General features: G+C 37.5%; 1 protein-coding gene across 1 annotated transcript; it reads right to left on the bottom strand.

Annotated features, from left to right (window-relative positions):
• Positions 1-480: 480 nt before the first annotated feature.
• On the bottom strand, positions 481-9,469 carry si:ch211-156j16.1 (uncharacterized protein LOC564557 homolog). Its single transcript, XM_046872366.1, has 4 exons — positions 9,186-9,469; positions 3,112-3,567; positions 2,862-2,967; positions 481-1,834 (listed from the first exon to the last, which is right to left on the bottom strand). The coding sequence occupies exons 1-4, from the start codon at positions 9,247-9,249 to the stop codon at positions 1,828-1,830; spliced, it is 633 nt and encodes a 210-aa protein (XP_046728322.1). The 5' UTR covers positions 9,250-9,469; the 3' UTR covers positions 481-1,827.
• Between the last annotated feature and the right edge of the window lie 13,031 nt (positions 9,470-22,500).

Raw genomic sequence — 22,500 nt, 5'->3', positions numbered from 1 at the left:
GATCCCTCATCAATGTATACGATTCAGTCCTTGTTTTAATATCTCCGGTCATCATGTGGTCTATATTGCACATACAGGAAATGCCCCACCCATCTGTAATTTTTTTCATGGCACCTCTGTACTGTGGCTGAGAGTTTGACTGAGTCTCCATGCTATAAGAGCCCCATTGTTCACAGCTAGAGAGAGCCTAGCTGGGCTGCAGCCTAAAACCACATGGAAACACACACACAAGTGCCAACGTTATGTGCCTCACGTTACTAAACTGACCAAATCTTAACCACGTAGGTACAGAGAGAGACTGGGACAGCGAAACGAAAGACTTAGTTCTGATTTAATACCAGCAAAGATTAGGATAATAAAGATAATAAATAGTGGCTGGTTATCGATATCGGCATGTAAACAATTAACTGAAACCTTTTATAACTTTTGAAATTTTATATTAGAAAACGTTGTTACAGAAATGCTCATATAAACAGAACGTTTATAATCATGTTTTCACTTTTTTATTGAAACAATATGAAGATGAACATCCAAACAGAAAAAGACAAAAAAAAAAAAAAAAAACACTGCAATTAAATAAAATGAGACAGCAGAGAGTAAAGGGAGGACCTGGCATTTAAACTATAAGCGTTAAAAAAAAAGACATCGTTGCAAATAGTTGCAGTGTCTCAAATCCTTTTACATTAAAAATTGTTTGTCAGTCAGTGCACATATTAAAGCAAGCACAGCACAACACACACCCCTTAATAACACAGCGAAAATAGTTACTTCTAGTCCAGTGAACCTGAGGTTAACACACAAGTCTGGTAGCCAGACCACATGATGTTAAAGTCTGATGAGACCTGAGTGTCTCTAAGCTTCTTAAATATTTTCCAGATTGAAGAAAATTTTTCCAAAAAAAATGACTCTGGTTGCAAAACTTTGAGCAGCATTCACACTGGCATTATGCTGTCAAGCAAAAGTAAATAGGATGTGATTGCTGCTGAAAAGGGAGGCTGTGAAAAACAGCAACATCTATTCAAATTCACATTAATAAACTGCGAGAGTTGAACATACAATGTATCCGGTCTGCCACACTTATTAATGTTTTGTCAAAATGTTATATCCCAGGATTAAAGTAACTGGTTACACATAAAAAAACATTATGGAAGACATCATACAGGCTCTATTCATCCTGACAGTATCTGCTTTTGACAGCTTACAACAGGTTACAGCCTCTTTATAATTATTGTTATAAGATGCCTTTTATGCATCATACTACTCCAGGGCTTAAATGCTGTTGTTTTACATGAAACTGAATGTGTATACAGACACAAGGACTGTGATTGTGTGTGCATGCATGCTTTTGATACATAGAATGCAAAATAAAATTAAAAGAAGGTTAAGGCTGGTGAGTTATAGCATTTTTTTTGTGTTATTTACACCATGTACTCTTTTATAAATCTGTAATTTCCCTCATCTCTCCCTATTGTTTTAAAATATCATATGATATATATGTTCATTAGTTCCTTATGACAACTCTGACCTGTTAATCCTATATGTGACATTCAAATTCTTCTTATTCCTTTACTTTCTGTTAATCTTTGGCTGTTTTGGGGGATTAATGGGAATTTGATGTTTGTTGGGGGAAGGGCAGACCATCCATATCAATAGCTCGAGGGTTGGGGAGAAAGCAGGATGCTGCCCTAATAGTCCTGGATGATTAGAGTACTCCTAGCTCACTTATTTAATGACAGGAAATGACATCAGTTCAGTAGTTCAGATTTCCAGAACTTCTTATTCTTCTTCTTTTCTTCCTCGTTTCTTCCTGTCGGGTCTCCTTCCTTTTCAGGGGCTAAAAAGAGCAACAACATCGGAAGGACTTTAGTTTGACGCACACAAAATTGTCAGCAGAATCACACGTCCTTACCTTGACAGAATTAACTTCAGGAGAAATCAAAAAATTATGATAGATTGATTATGGATCTTAGTAATAAGACTAGAACATGATTACTGTATATCTATAACAGTTGTTCATTTAAAGTTATTTATGACTTGTTGTCAATAATACCCTGAAATTAATTAGCATTACATTCAAATTCAGGTATGGTATTGATTTAGTGTTGGTAACACAAATGTCTTTTATAGTTTGATGACACTTTTTGGTGCAACTGTTTTTTTTTCTCTCTTTACATTAAACAGTCTAATAGCTGCAGTTTCGTACACAATGACATCCTAATCACAGCACAACTAGGCAACTTGGATGTTTCTTACTTGTTATTTTGTGCTCAATTAGACACATATTGCTTTTGATGTAGAAAGGTGAACACAATAGGTCTGCTGTTTTAGCGATTAAAGTTGTTAGAACCCTGTTATTAGGCAGCTGCAGACTAATAACTGATGCTATTTTAGCTAGTCGTTACCTCAGGCATTACCTATGAACAGACTATATATGGCTAGGTTTCGACTGTGATAAGAATCAATATAAAATGACAGCTACCAGCCTGGGAGGGAAAAGGGTTAAAACATGCGTCCACTGACACACAGGTTTTTTTTTTTACATAATCTAATAACTACTAGCCTATGTTCTGCTTAATTTGCTTTAGCTTATTCATAGACCCTGATTTATGTGTACTAGGATATGTTTTGTTTAAAGGTGCAAAGCACATCTAGAAATCCTTCTGGATATGAGTGTCTGTTATATGGCATAATTGTAAATAAATGTAATAAATAAATATCCCACCATGTATATGCCCCACTTGGACTTAATTTAAGGTCCAGATTCTCTGGTAATTGCACCGCTTGGGAGTGAGATCCAATCAAAAACAATTCTAGCACATGAATGTTCCACAAAACTGTGATACCTGCTGGTGGACACTTACGAGTATTGTCCCATCCTCCTGACCACCACAACTATCACGGCGATGATGATGACCACAGCGATCAGTGCACCAAATACAATGCCCACCACCTGACCTGTGCTCATAGCTACAAAGAGAAAGAAAAAGAGAGAAAGAGAGAGTTGTAAATATAATAAATAATCTTTGTGTGTATATAACAAGGAATATTGGTTATGTCGATCTGGATAATAGCATCTGGCAAATGTTTTAAAGGTCTATGAAAATATCTCACCCTCCGAGTCTTCCACTTCCACTTGGTCTCTCTCTGTGTTATACATTTGGTCAGACGTTGAAGATCTCCCGCGTGACTCTCCAACTGTGCCTGGATTTGGAGTTTCAGTATTATCTGCTGTATTATCTGTCTTAGGAGCTTCAGTTATACTTTGTGTGGTTGAAATGTCCACTTGTCCTTCAGAGGTTTTCTCCGAAACTACTGTTGTTTCTTTTTCTTGTGCAGGAGCTGTAGTAGGAGTTAACGGTGCCTCTGATTGCTCTGTGTGAGCTGGTGTCTCTGTTTCGTTTGCAGAAGCACCAGGAGTAGCTGACGGCACCTCTGGTTTCTCCGTCACAGCTTCAGTAGTAGTTGGTGCTAGTGATTTGCTGGCAACATCCCCTAAAGAAGTCTCCTCTTCATGTAATGTCTTTGCAGTTTCAGTCACTATCAATTCTGTGGATGTAACAAGGGTACCTGTGTAAAAAGAAAAAAAAAGTGAAGAAATGTTAAGGTTTGTACAGCATTTTACAAAACGGGGAAGTTGATACTAGGCTGGCTTAACGTCATTGAAAAACTATGCTTAAAATGTTTTTTTTTTTTTTATCATTAGATCACTTACAATAACCTGCATACTATAAATTAAAAATTAGGCTGAGGGCTTGTTACTGGCTTTTGATTGGTGGGTGTTATTGCATAATTAAACATAATAACCTGTCATGTTTCAGTATGCAAATGAAGGACACAGTTTTATATTACTAATCAACAAAGGGCTGGATACATGCTATTTGTGTTTTTAAGTTGCATATTAGTCTAGATTTTCATATGTTCTTCTTCAAATGCACAGGTTGAGCAAGTATTTAAAATAGAAGTATATTAATGGGCTTATAAATAGGTCTGAGGTGACGTTATACAGTGTCTTATATAGTGTGTATATATATATATATATATATATATATATATATATATATATATATATATATATATATATATATATATATATGTACTGTAGATCTTTTGTAGACCGATTAGACAATATTTTATATCTGACACGAACTGTCTTTCTTAAAATGACACAAAACACACACATACACACACACACAAAATGTCCTATCCACACCTCCAAGACAAGGCCCCTCCTAAATCCCACCCTGACGAGATTATATCCTGTCTGCGTCATCACTCATTCCAAACATGTCGCCTCACTTCCTTCAGATGTAGCTGGGAAGAAGCACAAGTTCTTGGGAGGAAAAAACTTCAGTGTTATCATTCAAAGTTTTCACTCTTTAAACTGAACTGGGCCGCAAGTGTCTTTGCAGTATCTTTCACAAGCACAGATGTTCCTAGCATCAAAGCCAGCTGGAGTCCATATGTGTGAGGGAACCACCCCTTACAATAACAGCCCTGACTACTGATCACTAGAGACCAGTGTCTTAGCTTAGGGGTAGAAAATATTTATCCACAAAGTTACCGAGTTTTAGGCGCTATACCTTATGCAAGTAAATAGTGTCTAAATTATGCTATAAAATTTGTACGTATCAAATTGTGTGTGTTACTGCTTTGGGTTGATTTATACATCTGTAAATTCAAATATCTATTATAACACAACGTAATTCCATTTCACAGCAGGTCGCATTGCATAACACTAGTTTTGATTATTTTCCAATGACACCACACCCTGTCATGATTTATTCCTTATATAACATTTAATTCAATATTAAAATTGCTCTACTTTGCTTAAGTACAAGTTTCAGGCAAAGTATATTGTTTAAGAGTTTCCAACAAAACACCAGACATTGTGATTTCACTGCATATTTTAAGATATAAGATAATGTAAGATAAGATAAGATCGATATCTTTGTAGATAGTAAGACTAATTGTGCTGCCCTCTCCCTGGAGAAAATCCAGAATTGCAAAAAGATTTTCTTGTGCTAGCCCTTCTCTTACTATTACTTTCACATGACAAATGTACAAGATATGTGTTCTTCTGTTAGCAGTACAAATAGTTCTTTCAGTCAGAGCAAGATTGGCATAAGTCATAATTGGATGGCATATATTGTTTAGCATTTACAATAAACATCACCCTTTTTAAACATATACTTTTTTTTTAGATATGACTGATGTGATACATTGACCGAATAAGCTGAGATCAATATCTGGGAAGTTTCTGGGCCCATGTCGATGGCAATTTAAAGTCTCGTCAAAAGGATGCCGCAACACTCTGAGCCAAGCCAATCAATTCTAATCAAACACTGGGTAACATTTCACAAACTAAATATCAGTACAAAATAGTGTTCAGAACGTGCCAAACTATTTTTATGTAACAATGCATTTTGCCTCCAGTGAATTCTGCAGTGGAATATGATTGTAGGTTATAATTATAGATATTATTTTATTTTATTTTTCAACAGTAAATGTGTTTTATTTAGTCTTAAATAATAGAGAATAGTAATCTGCATGCACAAAATCAAATTCAGTATTAAACTGTTCTTGTACATGACGTCATTTTCTTGTTTAGTCCTTTCCGTTTTTTTAGGGGTCCTCCATTGTTCTGCTATGGCATTTGGGCGAGTGAGGGCATTTCTGCTATCTTTACCGCCACAAGCCATGCATGCTATAAAGCATTCAGTCATTTAGGCGAAACCACCATTAGCAGCAGACTGGTACAAAAACACACACAGACATGACTAGGAGGGGGTGGTCTCTCAGAAGAGAACTTTGTGTCCTGTTTGTACAGAGAGAGAGAGAGAGAGAGAGAGAGAGAGAGAGAGAGAGAGAGAGAGAGAGAGAGAGAGAGAGAATTATGACGACAGGGTTATGTGCGTGTGTACGCATGTGTGTGTGTGTGTGTGTGTGTGTGTGTGTGTTTGCACTTTATGCCTAACAGACATTGTTAACAATTCCCTCATTATGCTGTGGACTCCAACAATTAGCCTTAAGTGTGGTTTCCTTCCGTACAAAAACTTATACACACACACACACACACACACACACACACACACACACACACACACACACACACACACAGACATGCTTGTACACACACTCACACAGAGTAAAGTGGCAAGGAGTGAAGCAGAAGAGGGCAATCTGTTCTCTCGCTGTCAGTCAAGCTTTTGCAGTTGAGTCTAGCTGACGTTCGTTGTGCCGCGTCTTTTCGTGTGTTTTTTTCTTTTTTAATCCAGACTTGTAAAAGAATATGCAACAATAACCATCCATTATGTACATTTGAATGAGTTTCATTGCATGGGTGTGTGTTAAGTGATGGAAGACCAAACCAATTTGTGCACTTTGGTCAATGAATGTTACCTTTAAATGTGCTGTATAATTAAAATGTACTTTACAACTCCTACCCACCCGTCCTACTCTTTTACTCTCTCTTTCTCTTTCTCACAGACACACAGACACACACACACACACACACACACACACACACACACACACACACACACACACACACACATATGCATAAGCTCTTACACACAGCCTTGGTGAGTTGTGTTCTAGGCGTGGCAGCACAGCTGTGGGACATAGACAGCAGAGGCAGCTTTAGGAGTATGAGTGGTTGGAAGCAGAGACACAGAGGAGCATGTACCATTGGAGCACGAGGCAGGCAAGGTGGAGAAATAGCAAGGCTGTGTAACAGTTTTAACGGGGTGTATGGTTCATTCATGGCCTCGAGCCACAGGATATCATCTACCATCAAATGTATGGGATGATGGAGAGTGTGCGCGTGTGTGTGTGTCTGTGTGTGTGGGTGTGGGTGTGTGTTTGTAACTGAAAATCAGCATGCCCCTTCCTACAAAATGAGTAACTATGACCAAGCTTAAAAATTTTTCCTACAGCAAAAAGACAAAGAACCATAAAAGGGAAAACTGTGCAGAGGGGTGGGATGGAGCATAGGATAAAGCAGGAAAAAGGAAGACAGAGAGAAAAAGACAAAGAGAGGAAGAAGAAGAAGAGAGAGAGAGAGAGAGAGAGAGAGAGAGAGAGAGAGAGAATCAAATTAATCACAATCACAATCGGCTTCCACTGCAAATTGTGATGATTGGGGGTCAGTTATGGGGCCAAGATCTTGTCTCTTCAATCAGGGCTGTGTGCACGAGGGGAGTGTGAAACTGGAATGTTTTTGTGCTGGGGAGGCACAGAAACTCTCATAAAATCTTACAGACTCCCACACACACACACACACACACACACACACACACACACACCCACACACACCCTGAAGTGGGGACAGCCAAAAGTTACACTGATGTTCATATCACTTCAATCTTCAATAATGTCCAGAGATAGAACAGTGCAATTATGCTTAATGTATACTGTATAATAAAATTAATATTATTATTATTAATAATTATTATTATTATTGTTAGTATTTTATTACATATGTATTATCTATGGAAGTGTGAATAGGTTCAGCCTCTTTCAGCTCCACAGACACAGTCCCAAATAGATTATAATGTAGTAGGGGAGAAAGAGAAAGCTCTCACATTGTTTCTGACACTATCCTGAACATTTTAAAACTCAATCCCAGCAACAGAAGTAGATTACTATCCACCCTCCAAAATATACTAATAAACCATATACACTATCACTTACTGTAGGTCCTTTAGTGCCTTGGTGATAAATTGAATGAGTGCACTTGACTCAATGCCTATGGAGAATGTGACAATTAAGAGTGCAGTTAGTGAATATATCTTTTCCTACAACTTTGAATCTTGAAATCCATTATCCATTGCTCTTATCTGTTCTCATCTTTTGACTGATTTTCCAAGGTTCCTTCAATACCCATTTAATCATCATTTAATTGGAATCAGTTTGGAACAAATATTGTGTATTTTATTGTACATATACACATTATCAGTCTATAATATTGGCCAAATAGCAAGTTTTCTTTTTTAAACAACATGCTTTCTTTACCAGATTAGAATAAATAGATATGTTTTTTTTAAGTCAAATAAATAAAAATAAAACAGATACAATATCAGTTGTTCATTGTTGTGTCTTTATTACTACTTTCACTACAGTTAATTGCAGCAGAAAAGCTGAGTTGCGCTGCAAGACAGCTTTTTAGTAAGAGTTTGTTTATCGTGCCAGGTTCGTGGGATTGTAACAGGCACTTGACGTGTCACTAAAGGTTGCATTTTAAAAATAACACGTACACACAAGACCCTGCGGGGGTGAACGCTTGATACCCTGCCAAAGATGGTGACATGTAGGAGTGAGCATGAGACATAAGGCGAGGGGACCCGCCCTGCATGGGCATAATTTGAGTCTCTCTCTCACTCTCTCTCTCACACACACACACACACACAGTCACAGGCTTCATAACTCGAGACGAAAAGTCTAACCAGCCTGTTCACTGAACACTAAATGCTATTCTTAAATATAGGGCCAGATCTATTAATATGCTCAAATGACCCTGCCCAGAGAGAGGGAAAAGAAAAAGAGATCTCGCTGTAAAAACTGAACCAACACACATGGCACCATTACATCATGTTCTTAAAAGTGTCTCACATGTGAATAAGTGAAAAAGATAGATAGAGAGAGAGACAGAGAGAGAGAGAGAGAGAGAGAGAGAGAGAGAGAGTGTTAAACCGCACATGACATAATCTGTGGCTTTATCTCAAAGCAGCTGCTTGAAATTTCCATTGCTGTTCAATAAAACTGGTCCAAAAATAAAGTGAGAAAATGTTGAGAAAACATTCACACCTTGAAAATGTTCAAGGAAAAAAACTACTGAACAAGCCAGTATAATGCCATGCTCAGAGAATGGGTTAGTCAAAGATAGAACGCTGGAGAGACTCATAAACTGGACACTTAACGATGACTGAAGAAGGGGATAGAAAGAACTATAAGAAATAAGCTTTGTGTGTGTGTGTGTGTGTGTGTGTGTGTGTGTGTGTGTGTGTGTGTGTGTGTGTGTGTGTATGCAGGTAAGCAGGACAAATAAAAAAAGCCAACCAATATAAGTTAAAAAGGTAAACGATGAATGAAAGCATGATAGAAAGTGTATTCTCTGAGTGTGTGTGTGTGTGTGTGTGTGTGTGTGTGTGTGTGTGTGTGTGTGTGTGTGTGTGTGTGTGACTTACTTGCATGTATGCTGGTACAAAACGACCCAACCAGGGCAAACAGCAGCACCAGTTCAAACTTCATGATGCCTTCGGATTATTGAATGAAACTCACTGACTGCTCTTGGAACTCCTGAAACTGGACTCAGAGGCTGAAGGTATCTCACCCACAGGAGAGATGAATAAAAAAAGAGAGAGAGGGAAGAAGAAGAAGAAGCAGAAGCAAGGAGCAGCACACAGCTCTGAGTGAAGGACACTGGAAAGAAAGTCAAAGAGAAGTAGAGTGTGTGAGGAACACTGTGTGTGTGTTTAGAGAATGGAAATGGGGGTTGGGCACACGTGCTAGGTGGTCCTGCCCCTTGCCTTCTTTAACTTAGTAAGTAAGACACTCTTACACTTTATTGCTGATCTGTTTACAACATTTTCTGTAGATCTATATATCTATCTATACGTTGTGAAGATTAATAGATAGATAGATAGATAGATAGATAGATAGATAGATAGATAGATAGATAGATAGATAGATAGATAGATAGATAGATAGATAGATAGATAGATAGAATATTCATCCTCATGTACATTATAAATCTTCATATAAGAACCATACACTTTAGATGTGTTGGTGCTTTGGAACAGTCTGTGTGTGTGTGTGTGTGTGTGTGTGTGTGTGTGTGTGTGTGTGTGTGTGTGTGTGTGTGTGTGTGTGTGTGTGTGTGTGTGTGTGTGTGTGCGTGCGTGCGTGCGTATGTGTGTGTGCGTGTGCGTACGCATGTGTGTGTGTGTGTGTGTGTGTGTGTGTGTGTGTGGTTTTAGAGATGATGTAACATACAAACAGAGCATCAATGATACCTATTGACCAACCAATGTAAGATTCACTGTTAGGGTGGGGCAGCATGACTCAAAAATAATTTGGTGCTGATTCAGGAAATCGTGATACCCTGAATCCAGACAATGAATGCTACCCTCAGATCTTACCCCAAGGTTAACCATAGTAACCAAAGAGAATTTTTGTTTATGAGAATAATAAAAATCATTTTTAATGGTCAGATTCATTAAGGTTTAGGCCACACACACATACACTCAAACACACAATCAAATCTGCCAGTTTCACAGACTCCATCATCAAGCCACATGCTTTGTCAAATAGCTAAATCCTTTTTGTTCTGAGTGTGTGCAGAAATTAAGCAGCTGATGATTTAATTAGATTTATTAAAAAATACCAAGATGCAGGGATTTAGAAGTCTATAATATAGGAAGGCTTTCTCCAGGAGCAAACACATACATACACACAAAAGAGCATCCGTCACAGCATGACATCACAGCTCAATTCTATTTTTATTATTCTGATTAAGTGTTCATGGGCCATTGCCTCATTTCCTCATTCATCCATACCTATTTAAAGCTGTTGGCCATACAGGGGGCTTTGTGACTTCCTCAGAATGAAGAAAAAACATAGAACCTCTGTTCTATTCTCTTTAAAACACCAAAACCCTATTCAATCATCATGAACAGATATCTACATTATAATGTGCCTGGACTGGTTTTGTTTTTGCTTTTACCATATGGCTTAAACAAATTAAAACAGCTTGTGTCCATTCATGTGCTGAATAGACAAATGGAAAAAGGAATAACATTTCAAAATGAAACAAATTCAACTTTCAACTATTGTTTTTTTTAATCATTGACAACCAGTCAAGCAAAAAAGTGCATCGATTGTATGCATATAATGTGCATATGTGTCAGGGCATTATGGTTCACACTATATTCATCCCTAAACTTTTGACAAACGTATAAAATATATATTTTATTTCATCTATTTTTCCATCTATACAATGATCAATATCCCACTGTCTCATGTCAGAATTAAATGCCTACTCTTTTCTCTCAGAGTATTTTTCTTGCAATAGAACTACAGCAAGCAATGGTTCCACTCAGACATTATTAAGTCAATTATATCGACATCTGAAACTTTCTGGTTTGAACTGCTTTAGTACAGTCCAAGAACAAACTGCAGCACAGCTGAAGAGATCACTGGGTGCAGCCTTCTTCTGGGTGTAGCCAACATAAGGAAATGTGTGCAGAAGATTATGACAGACTCTACACACCCTGTCTACTCGCAATGTTAAAGACAATCAAAACAAAGCTTTTAGATTGCAGTAATTTATTTTTCAATAGGAGCTTTAGTCAAAAACCATAACTGCTCCTACCTGTCAATTTCATTCATTTAGCAACCTGAACATTATTTCAAGGCTGTGTATTTTCTCTTATAAGACCCATTGTTCAGTGTTGTTTCTGTATATAATCAAATGCATAGTATAATTTGGACCAATAATTGCTTCTGTACAAAAAGTGAGGTCCATAAAGACATGGTTTGCCAAAGTTGGAGTGGAAGAAATGGTCTGTACAGATCCCTGACCTCAACCCAACTGAACACTTTTGGGATAAATTGGAATGCTGACTGGGCATCAGTTATCCTCACCCAACATCAGTGCCCAACCTCACTAATGCTCTTATAGCTGAATAAGCAGAAATCTTCACAGCGAGGCTCCAAAATCGAGTTGAAATCATTCCCTGAACAGTAGCAAAACAGGAACTAAATCTGAATGGTAAACAATCATAAATAAATATTATGGTTAGGTTTCATTTACATTTGCATTTACATTTAGCAGAAGCCCTTGTCCAGAGCGATGTACAAAAGTGCTTTGAGTCTCTAGCAATGTATAAATCTACACTGGTATGCTAGATTACAAACGTAATATAAATCAGACTATAACTCTTGATGAAGCAAACTTGGAAAGTGCTAATTTAAGTGTTTCGGGAAGAGGTGGGTCTTCAACACGTCGCTTGAAGATAGCTAGAGACTCCGCTGTACGGACATCTAGGGGAAGTTCATTCCACCACCTCGGTGCCAGAACAGAGAAGAGCCTTTAAGTATACTGACCTCTTACCCTGAGAGAAGGTGGTAAGAGTCGAGTAGTGCTGGAGGATCTCAGACAGCATGGTGCAGTGCAAGGTGTAATGAGGTCTCAGAGGTAAGATGGTGCTGGTCCATTTTTGGCCTTGTAGGCAAGCATCAGTGTTTTGAATCTGATACGTGCAGCTACTGGAAGCCAGTGAAGGGAGCGAGAAGGATGGTTAATTGTCCATAGTTACCCCAAGGTTGCAAGCAGCGGCAGGTTTCCATAAATCTTTTGCAATATAGTGTACTTTTTTAGAAATATACCAGTGTTTACTTTTTCCCACTTAATGTCAGTAACACTGCCCTCACTGAGGGAAAATCTACTGTATATGTTAATAAATTTGCAATGTGAGTACAACATATTCAAGCATCATTATAGAACAATCATTTTTCACCACAAAATTCTTTACCGCAAACTGAATATGAAAACTCAAATTTCATTTAAATTGAAATTTTTACATTACACATTATTGTATATTTTTATTTCATAGGTCTGTGCAGTATTAGGTGGAGCATTGAATAATTTTGACTGCACTTTCTCACTTTATGGCATTCTTCACATTGTCATGGAGGCTTTCAGTAACAGCTGGTGTGAAAATCTCTTTGTAAGTGGACGCCCAATTCTAACAAAAATCCTGTGACTATAAAGCAGGGGGAAATTACTGGCCTTAAAGATACAATAAGAAGATATTAAAAAATCAATATTCATAATCTATCTGTCTATCTATCTATCTATCTATCTATCTATCTATCTATCTATCTATCTATCTATCCATCTATCTATCTATCTATCTAATCTAAAAATTGTAGGGGGTCGAGCTACAGTAAAACAATATGATACAACTATGCAGTGGCGGGCGGTCAGGGCCAGCAAAGCCTTCTCTGCTGGCCTAAACACTATCAAAAGCACTGACCTACATTTACAACCTAAATTCTAATATTTGTTCCATAAAATTGTATTAATTTATTCCCAACAGTCTTTTCTCTTCATTTCGTTGCGTCTCTCCTGGCAGCACTGCTTCCAGTACGTATTTGTAGATGTTAGATATTTTGTCCAATCAGATTTCAGCCTCTATGTACTGCCATGTAAATCTAATCTGCCCAGGGCCTTCAAGGTATGTACTGCTGGCCTTTTTACTATAGTCTCCTTAAGAAATAGCTCTATTTCTTTAACCAATCAGATTTTATATTTGCCTCACAGGGCAGCTAGCTGGTCCAGAATAGCGTCAGCATTTTTCCGTCTTCTGATTGGTTGGTCAGAGGGACCACTGGTAAAACACTTGTGCACGCTGCACATTAATACATCAGAGTTAGACTTTTTTATGCCTACGGAGGAAGAGAAATTGATTTGGTCTCAGACATACTTAAAAATCCATTTTCAAGAAAAGCTAGACATGGTGAGGAGGTCGCCCAACCCTGAAGCTAGTTAGCTTGTCTCAGCCCAGGAAAGGGTTTGTTCACCACTTCCAGACCAGTGAATACGAGCAGTACCACTGACTTACAGCCTCTGAGGAGCGGTGCACATTATGACTATGCATGTCTGGTGAGTAGGTTGTATTTTATTTACATTTTTATGTTTTTGTCATGTTATTGGACTAAAATTGATTCTGAACTGCTCCAGATGATGTAGGTGGCACGGTTGCAGTTGTAGTGTAGAGGTTTGGAGTTGTGTTAATTGGGTTTCTTGCTTTAGTAAAATGGCATTTACCCTGAAAAGCCTCCCATTATATTGCGTTTTTGTATTGTATTAATTGTTTCTATAATCGCGACGTTATAGTGGTGGTATTAAGAGGTGGATTAAGTCGGGAAAGTCCCCACTGAAGGCACAGGTACCAAATGCACGGCCCACCACTGTAACAGTGGCAGATCAATACAACATGGTGACACAAGGTCAGGCTAAAGATCCGAAATATGTTGTCTGTCATATATGACTGGATGCATTTTAAATTCCCTAACATACAACGATAACATATTTTAATGCGTAATAAAAACACGAAGAAAAGCAATGTAAAAGAAATGTTCCAGCATTTTCTAAGCAAAGGAGCCAGTTAAAGTGTTTTTGTACACTTAACAATTATGCTGTATTGAGCATTTCCCACTAGAGGAGACCCCAGTGCTGACCCAGGACTTTCTGGAGAGATCATATCTCACAGTTGGGAAAGTCTGGAGATCCCCCAAGAGGTTCTGGAATCTATAGTTGAGTATAGAGGAGTCTGGCCTGCCCTTCTCCTGTTTCAATTGAGACCCCCAGCAGGTAAAGTAGAAGTAAAATGAATGAATTAATGTATTAATAAAACTTCCTCTGCAATGCAAAACTCATTAAATAAAATGTATTGGTAGTCAATAAACATTTAAGAGAAAACAAGTAAAGTGCTTTCAGTAATGGTTGTGGGATGTGGTACAGGAGGAATCGCTGAGTCCCCAATTTGAGCCTGGACTTAAGTAACTGGGCAAAGCATATTTGCATGTACTCCCCCAGCTCTAGATGAGTTTTTTTTTCCAGTCATCAGAAATTCAATTTAGACCTACAAATCAACATGCACAAACTACTACTGTGTTCTAGTAGTTGGATTGTGGGCTGCACCTAGGAAGGTATGTGTATGTGCAAGATAACCCACGATGGACTGGCAATTAGTACAATGTGTATTCACTAATTTGTGGTTGTGTATTACCAACATAGTCATACATATATATATATATATATATATATATATATATATATATATATATATATGGTTAAAACTATATATGAAGAGTTTTGAAATGAAATCTAATGTATGTTTCATACTAAGATTTATGATCAGAGTAATTTACATTATATTATACAACATTATATATTTGTGGCAAACTCACTGGTTACGCGCTGGAAGAAAGAGAGACAGGCAAACGTTCACCAAGCAGAGCTTTCTTTATTTAATTTCGTTTTCACCCCGGCGTATCTTTTCAGTACTCACGCCGGGGCTCACCAACACACTCGGTTCGGGACGTCTTCCAGTCTTTCCCGCCTTCCTAGGGCGTACGCCCGCCTCACTCGCGGATCGGCACGTTTTCCATTTCTAGCGCCCGCCGAGTTTCCTCGTGGACCGGCATACCATTTCCTGGGGTCCGCCCGCGCTTAGTCACAGTTCGCCAACCCTTCCGCCCGTCTCTGCTTGGTGGCTCTTGCTCTCCGTGGCTGGTGTCTCGCTCCTCTTTATTGGGGTCGCCGGACTCAAACAGAGCGCACTGATTAGTCTCATCAGCTGCAGGTGCTGCTGCCGCTCATTCCGTCCAGCTCCGCTCCCCCACTCGCTCACCGCTGTCACATACCTCTCATCATCATCTTCTTCTTCTTCTTCTTCTTTCGGCCCATTAGGGGTCGCCACAGTCATCCGTCTCCATACCCCCCCATGTCCTCTACATCTGCCTCTTTCAACCCAACTACCTGCATGTCTTCCCTCACCACATCCATAAACCTCCTCCTTGCTCTTCCTCTTTTCCTCCTTCCTGGTGGCTCCATCCTCAGCATTCTTCTACTGATATACCCCATGTCCCTCCTCTGCACATGTCCAAACCATCTCAATCTCACCTCCCTCACCTTGTCTCCAAAACGTCCTACACCTCTCTATATTATATTATATTATATTATATTATATTATATTATATTATATTATATTATATTATATTATATTATATTATATTACACTACACTACATTATATTATATTATATTATATTATATTATATTATATTATATTATATTATATTACACTACACTACACTACATTATATTATATTATATTAGGTAAACAAGCTTTCTTTTCTTTTTTTTTTAGTACAGAAACAACATGGGTGAATGTTTGCCTGTTGAGATTTAGATAACCAAGAGTCAATTCTGTTACAGAAAGAAAAACATGTATTGAACTGTGACACTTCAGCACTGGCTTCTGCTAAATGGACTTTATGAGGTGTTTCTTTATGTGGTGGGTGTAATGTTTCATAGCTACCTCATAACATAGCCATTTCTCTCAGGAGAGCTTCAAAGCAACCACTGTCCCTGTAATTCCAATGGTATGAAACCAATTCATTAATTTCCATAGCAACAAGCACTTATACATCTAATCATTTACCTAGTGAGTTATATATATATATATATATATATATATATATATATATATATATATATATATATATATATATATATATATATAAATGGCCTGGGTAGTCATTTGTATTGTTATTCACCCTTCAGCATGTGTTCTTTGTAAATGTCCATGACTAATACAATGAACAGAAAACAGAAGGCATTTGAATGGTAATTTGTATATTAGCAGTGTAGTCTGTTACTGTAGTCATGAGTGGAGCTTAAATACAATGAACCACTCACACAATTAAAATGCAGACATTAGCATTTCTAAGCATCTGACACTTGCTGACACATGCTGTACTTCTGCTAACAAAGCCAAAAGGCTAGTTACATTTATCTAATTGGAAGTTAACTGTAATTATCTACCATCCTATATTATTATTATTATTATTATTATTATTATTATTATTATTATTATTATTTTATTGTTGTTGTTGTTGTTGTTGTTGTTGTTGCTTTATTCATATTTTTATTTGCTTAAATTATCTACTGGTTACTGATACAGCATTACATGTAAACTTTCCAACATCACCTATGCAAAATAATACATGAACCAGAAATGATATTTTTAAATCTACCTGTCAGTATATAATGTGATTGAATATCAGATAAATGATTTTGATTTAAAAAATGTTATATTACATATTTACTGTACATATATACATAACATGTAATTTGATAGCCTGTGACTTAGGTCTAAAATCACGTCCTAATATGATGATGTTGATATGATGGAAAACTAAATTTAGATATTAATATCAATATGTCGGATTAGATTTTGGTCATGTTCTTGTTCAAGATTTCTATACGATTTATTTATCATCTACAAAAACCCAGATTAGAGTCAGCAATCAACATATCAGCAGTATATAGGCTAATAATTATCCAACAGTTGAAGAACCATTCCTACCTCTAAAACTCTTGAGACCACAAAAGAAAATTCACATATACTGTACATGGGATAAGTGTGTCCAGACAGGATAAAACACTGAATGTTTGAGGCAGCAGCACTGCTGTGCCACCCTGACTTGTTTAATTGCATCATAAGCATTAAATTGTCTTCCCCACAGACCGAGGAACCCTGATCCTGGAGTACTTCCTTTCTTGCTGATTGGGTGTGTTAAAGCAGAGAAAACCGTGATGTTTGGTGGATAGAGGGTATTATGGAACCCGGTTTGGGAACATCTGGAACCGCCCACTGGAAAACGTGTATCAATCTGAACACTAGGTGTCAGTATTCTCCCTCCTAATGATCTCTTTCCTGGCACTGGTTTAGTAGGATGTCCTGAAGCTTTTTCAGTGAATCTGAACATGGAGCAAACACCACATATTGAAGTGGATGATTTGGTCAGTGTATTGCATATGTTTAGCTGTAACATGAAGTAGTTATATCTAATTAATTAAATAAAGAGCTTGTACACTGCGCATTATCTTTAATACTGTTGTGCATTTACAAGCACATGCCAATGACTGAGACGAGAAAATAAAAATAGAAAGTGCTGTAGGAACTTCATGTTTTAGAAAGCTTGCTGGGTTCAGGGACTATGAACCCGCCGGGTGAGACAAAAGACAAGTCACATGAGGTTTTTACTTGAATGTTGAACTCTCGCGATAGATTTTGGAGATGGTTGCCAGGTTTTAAAAATCCCACCCACAACTAGAATGAAAAAAATAACCAGAAAGTACTACAAAATGTCAGCAAAAAAACATACAAAAAAGTTTGAGGGTTATATGGTTAAATGTTGGTTTATTTCTGTTTAGCATGTGTTGGCCTTGTAAAGCCTAAAGAGTTCAAACTTTGCCTCCAACCTGTGTGCATGTTCTCATAGTGCTTCAGGGGTTTCCTCTGGGTACTCCTGTTTCCTCCACCAGTTTAAAAGGCATGCATTATAGGCTGATTGACATTTTGAAATTGGTTGTAGTAAGTGAATGCAAGCACACAAATTCACAAATTGGCACAAGTTGTGAAATTAATAATATACAAGAAATCAAATAGCAGTAAAATGTAGATTTGCATACTTTTTTTTTGTTTTTGATTTGCCTGGGGTAATGTTTAACAATGCGTCATATGGCTGGGAACACTACTTTGTACTTGGATGCACGCATTTGTTTGTGTAGCATAACAGCATTATCTGTGTTTGAAATTGAATATGTTTAGTGCTCACAATATTTGCATTTGTGGGTTTTTTTGTTTGTTTTTTTGTATACAGATGTAAACTGGAAGTGAATGTGGTCTTGCAATATGTGAAGGTGTGTGTGATTGTGCCCTGCATTAGGTTGGCACCTACTCCAGGGTGTTTTCTGATTGTTTTTTTAGCCTTCTCAAATTAAATTATTTTTATTACTTATATGTTACTTATAAGATTGTATTTTGACTGTATGCGAGTAGAATTATAGACGAATGTCATAGTGTGTCATAGGTATAGTGTTCTGATCTTTCAGGAATATGAGAAAACACAAATTACTGTCAGTTTGATTGGAAAATTTCTCTGGCTATAGTTGTCAAATGCAACCTATTACTTACTCAGTCACACTAGATAAAACCATATAAAGCTTTCCAGGAAGTTCCAAAGAGGCATCTGGTTAATCAGAATAAGGTTATAATCTTCAAATGTCTTCTATTTCCATTTTTTTCTCATTGTTTCCAAGGCATAGTGGCAGAGATCACATCTATTTCTAGTTTATATCTAGAAAACAAATGCAATATATTTGAACCACTAAACAAATACAGATTTAATTACAATCATATCTCTATTGTATTCCAATAAATGCAAAAACAATTCAATCGGATCCACATGGTGCACTTCCAGCTAATAAAATTAGAATCGGTGTGCATTAAAATATTTTAAAGGAGAGCATTAAGGTATCATGTTGATTTTTTTTTTATTATTATTCCTTACTGATTATCCTTTTGCAACTATGACTTGTCAACCTTATGAATTTGTGGTAACGTGTGTACAGTACAGCAGATGTGTACATATTTGAAGTTATAGAGGCAATGAGAATCAACTAGCTCTTAGTCAACAACAATGTGATTTGCTGAAATAATGCTGTTTGTTCAAATACACTGTCATGACTCTGCTCACTGGATATTTATTTGTTTAGATAAGGGAGTGCACATGTCCTTCCTCTGTGAAAAAAAAAATTGAAGCTCTGAAAATCCTACTATTGGACTGTCTCTGTTTGATTTAAATAGGATTGTAGGACCTGTACCAAGCCACCTTCATGAAATACCACAAGATCAATAGATTGGTTTGCAAAAATGGCTCAAATTACCTGCAGAAAAAAATCCCAGATTCACCCACAATGTCACTCTAGATTCATCTTTACTACCAATGGATTCAGGACAAACTTAGAACTCTGTGCTGGTGAAATCAAAATAGACACCCATTTCCGCTCCCCATATTGCAAAGACTTGTAAGGGGGTCCTTAGAGATCTCACACCATGGAGAACGACATCACCTCACTCCAAAAAGGGTCTAACAGGATCATGCATCCTCAGGGAGATACTATTCATGGTGCTGTGATGCAGTTCAGTAGCTGCCACATACACCTTTAATGGAGGAGCCCGCAAGACATGAACATTATATGCCCTTAGGTAAAGGCTGTTCCATGAATGGTTCACTTCCCAATCCTCAAAATAATAACTTCCCTTAAAGGACTCCTAGACACTGCTAGACAGTGGCAAGACATTACTTGACAATTCATCTTGAAGGGCAAAACCCACAGGCACATGACCTGCTTGTGTGCTAAAACTCTCCTGAGCATACATGCAGTTTTGACTCTGCTAAATTTAAAATAGTTTGTGGTAAGTTGGTGAGAAAACATGCAAGCAGTATGAAACAGACTGTGACGGATGTGGAAAAACTGACCTGGTGCTGTGAATGACTGCTGAATGGTGGGAAAATGATTCCAATCTGGCAAAAATAGCAGACTTATTAGTACACACTGTTACATAAGTGCTATAATGATGGAGCCAACATGGCCATTCTAGTGATGCTAACCCACAAGCTGACTCCAAAATGGCTGTAGATAATGAAACCAATGCAGTAGGTTCAGCGGTTAACAATCTATAGTACTGGTGGGGGAAACACAACTCTGAGCCCAAAACACTGGGGGAGGACATGATCCAGAACAAAGATGGGGGAAATTAGAGAGAACCTGAACCTGAACCTGACACTTAGTAGCCTCACAAAGAAACCATGTGGCAAAGCAAGGAATACACACCCAGCCAAGCTAGCAAAACATATGCACTGTTTCTTTGGTCAGCTAAGTGTGGGGGATGTGAAAAGCTCTACTATGGGAGAACCAGTCCCAGTGAGAGAAGATGATGTAGATATCACTACTGTAAAAACAAACACAGAGAGAACTTGCTTTACAGAGAATTGAGTTAAGTTTGAAAGGCTAGTTTCAGGTATTTCAATAACCACAAAATGTATCATAGTGGTTGAAGAAAGGAGAGAAAACAAGAAGGACATAACACCAGCTTTGGAGCACAGGTTACCAATAGTAAATGACTGACTATAAAGCAACAAAAAAGTCAAATTAAAGTGGCAATATGCTAGTCGATGGCAATATTCTACTTCATTTATTGCAAATACTGCCTGCTGTGCATGACACATTTTGTTTAAAGGTTACACACACAAGAAGGTATCCCAGGGATTTTTCACCTCCCCCAGTGCTTAAAAGGAGTGAAATTGAATGTGTCTTAGATCTGTGTGTGAGGGTTTCTATCTTTTCTTTTAACAGATGGACAGGAATATTAGCCTGTACCTGTATGAGCGTAATTACAACCCCATCCAACACCCATTATACCAACAAATAAATGGTGTAATTTTCACAAGCGTCCTTCTGCATGAGTCAGGATCGTCACAGGGCAGCTGAGGCACAAGTGCTTCCAACTGGATTGATTGCAAATTCAACCAGCAGCATAATGGAAAACAGGAACTTTGACCTGCTGCCTTTTAGGGTGGGGGCGGGTCTGGTCTGACATTCACTGGGCCGTAAAAGCAATAAGTGTCATCGGGATGTCGGAGAGAGGATGAATAAACAGCATATTATTTTTTTAGAGCACAAAATATTTACAAGAAATTGCTCTGCTCAGTGAAACTAACATTGATCAGATGAGATTCATCAGATATGTTTACCACAAACTGTCTATGTTCTCCAGCCTTTTTGGATAGAATGTGTGTGTTTGTGCATATGTGTGTGTGTCCCTGGCACCAGGAGATGTGGACACACCCTGTCTATCAGCATCACTTTCAAAGACATTATGTATGTGTTCATGGTTCCAAGTCAGAGCAGGTAATTTTGATGGATATGAAAAACAGTTGAATTAGATTCTCCAGTATGAATATTATATATCAGTGGGGTAATGAGTGATAGCAGGAAGAAGCAAAGTGATGTAACTCAGTAAAAGCTACATTAACTATTTAACATGAGGCTAATGCTCTAGACTCCCAACCTGCTGCTCTCACTGATATGCTTCTGAGCTTAGATATTGCTCTTCCTGCTGGGGAAAGACAATTATATGAAAATGATGCCTTAGTGATATTGTTTTGCATGTGCGTATGTAATCTTCTTCCCAGCAGAGGAGTCGATTGTGCTCACCTCATGCTGTGTGCAAGCTACATCATGTCAACAGTGCAGTCTTTGAAAAAGAGGACTATAGAGGATGAAGAGATTCAGCTACAGAGATATCAGGATCTGACAGGATGACAAGTGCAACACATAGAGGGACTGGAGAGCACACTTGCACACTACACATCCTACTACACATCATAACTGCACAACTGCATATTTCCATTTTTAACTGTACACTTTTCACTTTATTCTTGCACACACTGTACTTGGACAACCACCCACTCTATCTTCACACACACACTCAACATGAAAATGAATCAGGTGGGAAAAGATCACATGCAAATGAATAACAAAAAAAAAAGAAATTCATTACAAAATAATTATGAAACATGCAAATAAAAAATAATGTGAAAACTAGAGTTAGGGTTAGAAAAAAAAATATATAACAAAATCTTCAAAAAATAAATAAATAAATCCTGCAAATAAAAGATTATATATAAAAAGACAATATGTGAAAAAAACCCATTTGAATAAAGTATAACAAAATGAAAATAAATAGTTAAATAAATACCATGTTTAAATAAACATATAATCATAAAGATGACATAATCACATAAATAAAATAAATAATTAAAATTACATGAAAAAAACATGCATTACAAAATGTAA

Source organism: Silurus meridionalis, chromosome 17, assembly GCF_014805685.1.
Source record: "Silurus meridionalis isolate SWU-2019-XX chromosome 17, ASM1480568v1, whole genome shotgun sequence".
Lineage (NCBI taxonomy): Eukaryota > Metazoa > Chordata > Actinopteri > Siluriformes > Siluridae > Silurus > Silurus meridionalis.
This window is presented reverse-complemented; position numbering and strand designations above follow the sequence as displayed.